Source organism: Bombina bombina, chromosome 10, assembly GCF_027579735.1.
Source record: "Bombina bombina isolate aBomBom1 chromosome 10, aBomBom1.pri, whole genome shotgun sequence".
Lineage (NCBI taxonomy): Eukaryota > Metazoa > Chordata > Amphibia > Anura > Bombinatoridae > Bombina > Bombina bombina.
Genome location: NC_069508.1, coordinates 46,552,144 through 46,559,615, shown reverse-complemented (window position 1 = coordinate 46,559,615; position 7,472 = coordinate 46,552,144). Strand labels below are relative to the sequence as shown.

Here is a 7,472-nt window from a genome sequence, read left to right as displayed (position 1 = left end):
CAATAATATACATAATTTCGCCTTCTTTCATTGCCAAGGTGCCTTCATTGTTACCTAGAGAGGACAAATCACAAACACAGTGGTTGAAAATCATGGGAAACACATTTTGTTTATTTAGGCTATATTCATACTTCGTGTCTAATAACAGACAATCCACAAGACAGGGACAAGCCTCCACGTGCACATCAAAAATGTACCAAAAGCAAAATGTATGATGACTGCCGGCGGACAGGCTCATAAGTAGAGAATCTGTCTTCCTGCAATCACCACTTGCTGAATCGTATGCCAAAATCATCAAATATCTAATGTACATAATGTTAAAAAAACATTTAACTTTCAAATACGTTCCATTTAAAAATAGTGCTTCGTTTTTAAGATATATCAAGTGCCCTTCCTTTTTTAGCCGTACCATAGCCAATGCAGTTAATTGTATTAATATACGACCATGAATGTGCGTTGTGAAAGAGCATTGGGTGCGCATGTGCAGTGCATTTGTGACGCCCATGCTCTACCTTTGAACTCGTTTGCTCCATAAATCTGACAGCTCACAGCTTCATAGTGTTACTAGCAAGCGGTTTCAGTACAACTTGTGATTTGAAGTATCCCTATAAGGACAATGATAAATGCAGTAACTCAGTGCGCATGCGCGCCCCTCAGGCTAATAGTGGTTCATTTACATATGGATGATAATTGGATCACATCAAAAGCATAAAGAAGGAGGAAAAAAGTTTCTGGGGGGTGTTTTGAAAGTTGCTGTGATGACTTCAAAATTACAGTTTGTGAGTTAAAACAATATTTTATGTTCTACTATTTAGTTTCGGGTATATCACTATCAGTCCTGATATGTGGGTTCTGTGCAAAAAATTGATAACATTACGCTGGAATATCACTAACATTTTGCAAAAGCTTTCTTGTGCAATTCCTCCCCTTGCAGAGCCTGTCAATCAGCCGGAATGAGCGACTGTTGGGGCGACTGATCTTGCTACTTCTGAATGTGGTGGAGAAGCAAAAGAAGTGGTGTCTGCTTTTAAATATGTATCTCTGCAAAGCTTTAAAAGCTGTGAATGCAGCTTAATAAATTGACCCAAAATGTATTCAGCATACAACAAGAAATGCTTATTACATCCCTTTAATAAAGAGTTAGCATTCCAAAAAAGCCTTTTATAGCTAAAGACTATTGTAGCTCAAATAGGAATTTGTTCTACCCCTCTACCGCCCTCCAGTGGTTATGTGATTTAGTATGCCTGATGCAAATATAGACAAACCATCAAATGGGTAGAGAGCTCTGCAGTGTCCTATGGCCGGGAGAGGCTCATCGTCATCAAATTCATCATCAAACTCTGGATGAATATGAGGCTGCGGCTGGACTCTTACTTCCTGGTTGGAGTCCTCTGTGTAACTTCCTTCCGGGCTACAATGAGAGAGAGAAAAATGTATACAAATGGAATTGTTCTTAAAAAGATTAAAAAAATGAAAAAAAAAAAATTCATGTGTAATTGGTATTAAGGGAGCCCTCTCCTAGACTTAGTAGCTGAAGGGCATCCAGTGGACGACATCTAGTTTACATATTCCTTTTATGTACCCCCTTCCCCCATAAACTGCACTAAATATTACTATATCTATCTAATCAATCCACCTATTCATGGAGCTATGTATCCATCTACCTATGTATCCATCTAAGTTCCTTAAAGGGACAGTCTAGGCCAAAATAAACTTTCATGATTCAGATAGAGCATGTAATTTTAAACAATTTTCCAATTTACTTTTATCACCAATTTTGCTTTGTTCTCTTGGTATTCTTAGTTGAAAGCTTAACTTAGGAAGTTCATATGCTAATTTCTTAGACCTTGAAGCCCGCCTCTTTCAGATTGCATTTTAACAGTTTTTCACCAATAGAGGGTGTTAGTTCACATATTTCATATAGATAACACTGTGCTCGTGCACAATAAGTTATCTGGGAGCAGGCACTGATTGGCTAGACTGCAAGTCTGTCAAAAGAACGGAAAAAAGGGGCAGTTTGCAGAGGCTTAGATACAAGATAATCACAGAGGTTAAAAGTATATTATTATAACTGTGTTGGTTATGCAAAACTGGGAAATGGGTAATAAAGGGATTATCGATCTTTTAAAACAATAAAAATTCTGGTGTAGACTGTCCCTTTAAACAACAGAAGTCATTTTATCAGTTAAGTTATTGCAGAGTTGAAATATGCTACATTATTGTTGTAATAATGACCAAAATAATTTTCTGCAATTAGTAAACATTTGTACCTTTTTATTTAAATTCACTGATTTGAAACTGCTTATCTTAAATAAAATCAATAAAAAATCTATTATACTGTGAAATGTTTTGTTAAAATGTTTAATTAAATATTAATAACAATAAAACTTTGTAATGCACTTTCATTAGTTTGCCAGCTTTTCCTGTAATTTAATCTTAAACTTGTGTTTTCCCCCTGTTGCCAGAGAGGCTGGAGTGCATACTGTAAACTTTAGAATTTGACCCTATAACATACTACACAGTATCTGCTTCATCACTGCAAGAACTCATGTTTATCTGTCTCCATCTGCTGACACAGCCACCAATCACAGGCTGTTCCTGCTCAGGCATTTATAGATTACAATGCGCATGCATTTAAAGGGACATGAAACCCAAATTTCTTCTTTCATGATTCAGATAGAGAATGCAATTTTAAACAACATTCCAATTTACTTCTATTATCTATTTTTTTTCCCATTTTTTAGATATTATTTGTTGAAGAAATAGCAATGCACACGGGTGAGCCAATCACACAAGGCATCTATATGTGCAGCCACCAATCAGCAGCTACTGAGGATATTAAGAGACTCAAGCAAATTAGATAATAGAAGTAAATTGGAAAGATGTTTAAAATTGTATTCACTATCTTATTTATGAAAGAAAGAATTTGGGTTTAGTTTCCCTTAAATACAAAATACTATAAAATGTTATTATGAGACTAGAATGTTCCTCTGCTGTTTAAATGAGTTTGTAAAGGAAATAAAAACCTGAAATAACCTGACTATATTTTGCAAATGAGCTCTAGGTGTGACTCTATAGATATATGATAGATAGCAAGTCAGGCAATACCTCTCTCTTCCTTGTGCTACAAGATGATTGGCCTCGGTGCTGTGCCGCCTCTCTCCTCTCTGTATCACCTTCCCTTCAACTTCTGATAGCCAGGCCTATAATAATAATATAATAATTTTACACGACCATAACCTGTTAAATAATGCATGATAGTTCTTTCTTAAAGGGACATAAGCCAAATTAAATCCAAGAGTTCTAAAACACATTGTGTTTGTCTATACTTGTGCCTTTGATGAAGATGAGATGACATTTTATGACCAAATTCATACAGAAAGCCAAATAATTCCAAAGGGTTCACATACTTTTTCTTGCCACAGTGTGTGCAACCCCCCCCCCCCCTAAAACATGTCTAGAGACCCCTAATAAAGTTTATCTTCTAGTATACCAATTCCTTTCTCAAAAAGAGATGTATTTTGTCTGTATAGTCCGGTGATCACTGTGGTAACAGTGAACACCTTGCAAGAAAAAAAAAAAAAGTGCTTACCTTCCCAAGATAGGGAGAGTCCACAGCTTTATTCCTGTTGGGAAATACAACATCTGGCCACCAGGAGGCGGCAAAGACACCCCAGCCAAAGGCTTAAAAAATCCTTCCCAGTTCCTCATTACCCCAGTCATTCTTTGGCTTTCGTCACGTTAGGGGGTGGTAGAGAAGTGTCAGAAGATTCGGAGAGTCCTGAAAAAGGGTATCTGCCCTTCGAGATAGGACTGGAGTTTTAAGTAGTCATGTCAACCTCTCAGTGAGAGTATTGATGAAAGTTAGAGTCTGGAGATGCGGGGAAAGTTTTTCTGCGAAACCATCCAGACTACTATTAACATCTTCTAAGCAATCAGTGTTGACGAGTTTCACTGCCTGCTTTCTCTCACTCAAGTCCATGTCAGACTTGAGAGGCTGTGTTCTGTTCCCCAGCATGGATCCTAGAGGTAAGATCATTTAAATTTTTACACATAAAGCGCTATAACAGGGTCACAGTGTGGCTCCTTTATACCATGATAGGATCCAGGGTTAATATCCTCTGAAGGGGGTTTATTGAACAGATGGATTTAATTTATCAGTGTATTATTTACATGCTGCTTTGTGTGATTTTATCCTGGGCTGATAGACTGTGTTTTTGACTGGAACAAACAGATTTCACTTTTAAGTTTCACTTTTGTTTTTGAAAGTGTTGCACAGCTCCTATTACTTGCTGTACTTGTAATAACAAGGGAAGTACTGACTTGCACTCCATGTGACCGGGTGTGGTCTATGTTCATTTCCTCCATTCTGGCTGAGACTTGAACCAGAAGAGAGCGTTTCCTCTGTTTACTGTCTGGGTCTAGAAGGTAGTGAGTGCCCCAGCCAATGGGAGTATAAAGGTGCAGTTTTCTATAATAAAAAACGTTTTTATTTGTGCCCTTCTGTGGGTATAACCTGAGCTATGTTGGACTGACATGATAGAAGGTACTCCTTCTGTACTAAATCATACCTGTTTATATTGTGAGGAGGCCGTGGCTTTCCGGCCACTCAATTATGTTCCATATGCCTTAACCACGTTATAAAGTCTAAGAAGGGAGCCGTCTAACTCTCAGGACTCAGCATCCCGTGAGATTACTACCCATGCTACATTATCCACTCCATATGCAGTTCCCTGTAGCACATCTAATCCTCCATCAGGAGGGGGCCTTCTTCCTGCGGACTTTGCTGCGGAGTTGCAAAAGGGGGTGTCTGCGGCCCTCAGTGCATTAGCTTGCTCTAACAAACGCAAGAGAAAGGTTAAACATAGCTCTCTTGACCCTGAGTCATCTAAATATTTATCGGATTTAGCTATTATGTCCCAGTTATCCGATGAGTTAACCTCTGTAGCTTCAGAGGGTGAACTTTCTGGGTTAAAGTCCTGAGCGTCTAAGCTCCCTGCTTCGGAGAAACCGTCTTTTAGATTTAAAATTGAGCACTTTTTTTTTATTAAAGGAGGCTCTGTCTACGTTAGAGGTAGAGGTTCCAGAGGCCGCGCTGCCTGAAGAACCTATGATGCCTACAGTTTACGAAGGCAGGAAAGTTCCTTTGACTTGTCCTGTGCCGGTTAAGATGGTTAAGATGGTGAACATTATTAAGAACTAATGCAAAATAATTGGTTCTTCCTTTTCCCCCCTCATCTACTTTTAAAAAGTTGTTCCCGGTCCCGGACTCAACTGGATTTGTGGGGCTCCATTCCTAAGGTGACTGGTGCTCTCTCTACGCTTGCTAAACGTACTACTATACCTCTTGAGGATTGTTCTTCATTTAGAGAGCCGATGGATAAGAAAACGGAAACCTTTCTGAGAAAGATGTTTCAACATACAAGATTTTTCAAATTTAACCGACGGCTGCAGTTGCCGCGTTTGCCGGAGCAGCTACCTACTGGTGTGACTCTTTGTCGGAACTCATTGAGGTGGAGTCTCCCCTCGAAGATATTCAAGACAGAATTAAAGCTCTGAGAAGCCCAAGCAACCCAAGAATACTTGGAAGTCAGCTCAGTCCTGTAATAAATCCAAGCAGAATAAGAAGCCTATCGAAAACAAATCAGCATAAATGGGTGGCCTCCGATCCGGGATCGTGTAGGGGGCAGACTCTCTTTTTTCAAACGCCTGGTTCAAGGATGAACAGGATCCGTGGGTCCTGGAGGTGGTATCTCAGGGATACAAGATAGGCTTCAAATCGCCAAGGGGCAGATTCCTTCTCTCAAATCAGTCTACCAGACCAGAAAAGAGAGATGCATTTATAGGGTGCATTTGGGATCTATCCTCCTTAGGAGTTGTTGTCCCGGTGCCTATCGAAGAAAAAGTTTGGGGTTTTATTCAAACCTTTTCGTGGTCCCAAAGAAGGAGAAAACTTTCCGCCCAATTCTGGACCTAAAGTGCTTAAACAAATTTCTCGGTGTCCCTTCCTTCAAGATAGAGACAATAAGGTCCATCTTTCCTATAATTCAGGAAGACTAGTTTATGACCACTATAGATCTGAAGGACGCTTACCTTCATGTTCCAATCTACAGGGAACACTTTAAATTCCTAAGGTTTGCATTCCTGGAACAGCACTTCCAGTTCATTGCCCTTCCGTTTGGCCTAGCTATTGTTCCAAAAATCTTTACAAAGGTTCTGGGGGCTCTTCTAGCTGTTGCCAGAACTCAGGTTATTGCAGTAGCCCCATACTTGGACGATATTCTGGTGCAAGCACCATCCTTTCATCTTGCAGAAGAATTATCGGAGTCCCTTCCCAGTCTTCTTTGATCACATGGATGGAAGATAAACTTGGAAAAGAGTTCACTTATCCTAAGTACCAGGGTGGAATCCCTGGGTACTATAATAGAAATATCCTTATGGATATATTGTCTAACAGACCAGAGACGTTGCAAGCCAACTTGGGAATGTCTTGCCCTCCGGACCTCCTTGAGTCCCTCTGTGGCTCAGTGTATGTAGATGATTGGTCTCATGGTGTCCTGCATGGACAACATTCCTTTTGCCAGGTTCCGTCTCAGACCTTTACAACTGTGCATGCTGAGGCAGTGGAATGACGATCATTCAGATCTGTCTTAACAGATCAGAGAATCGCTCTCTTGGTGGCTCTGTCCAGATCATCTGTCCCGAGGGACATGCTTCTTAAGACCATCTTGGGAGATGGTCACAAACCTATCCGGATGGGGATCCAGGAAGGCACAGAGTTTGTGGACTCAAGAGGAGTCCTTCCTACAAATCAATATTTTGGAACTACAGGGCAATCTTCAAGGCTTGGCCACTTCTGGGTTTGTCCCAGTTTATCAGATTCCTATCAGACAATATAACCTCGGTGGCTTACATCAACCATCAGGGGGGAATGAGAAGTTTCTTGGCGATGAAGGAGGTATCTCAGATTCTGGAGTAGGCGGAGGTCCACAGCTGTTCACTGTCATCGATCCACATTCCGGGTGTGGACAACTGGGAGGCGGATTTTCTCAGAAGGCAATCCTTCCATCCAGGGAAATGGTCTCTCCATCCCGAGATGTTATCTTTTCTCCAGGATGGGCTGGAGAAGGGCCTTTCTGCTAGTTCCCTGAGGGGACAGATTTCGGCCCTGTCGGTTTTATTGCAGAAGAGACTGGCTGAGCTTCCAGACATGCAGTCCTTTGTTAAGGCTCTGATTAGGATCAGACCTGTGTTTAGATCTGGGGCTCCTCCTTGGAGCCTATATCTTGTTCCTCGGGTTTTGCAACAAGTTCTATTTGAGCTCTGCATTCTTGGAAGGTTCTCTTTTTAGTGGCTATTGCCTCTGCGCACAGTTTTTCTGAGATGGCCGCTTTGCAATGTGAGCCCCCTTATCTGATTTTCCATGCAGATAAAGCAGTTTTACGTAATAAATTAGGTCTTCTTACTAAGGT

The 7,472-nt window shown here is 40.7% G+C and overlaps 1 protein-coding gene across 2 annotated transcripts in view; it reads right to left on the bottom strand.

The window, feature by feature from the left end:
- The window catches only part of FNBP1L (formin binding protein 1 like), a 363,084-nt gene that overhangs the window by 16,290 nt on the left and 339,322 nt on the right, over positions 1–7,472 (bottom strand). For both annotated transcript variants that reach the window (XM_053694033.1, XM_053694034.1), the window contains exons 12-14: positions 3,109–3,203; positions 1,266–1,411; positions 1–54 (exon numbers count right to left, since the gene is read on the bottom strand). The exon at positions 1–54 is cut by the window's left edge. In XM_053694033.1, the coding sequence (XP_053550008.1) occupies positions 1–54; positions 1,266–1,411; positions 3,109–3,203 (295 nt within the window). The remainder of the gene's footprint in view (positions 55–1,265; positions 1,412–3,108; positions 3,204–7,472) is intronic.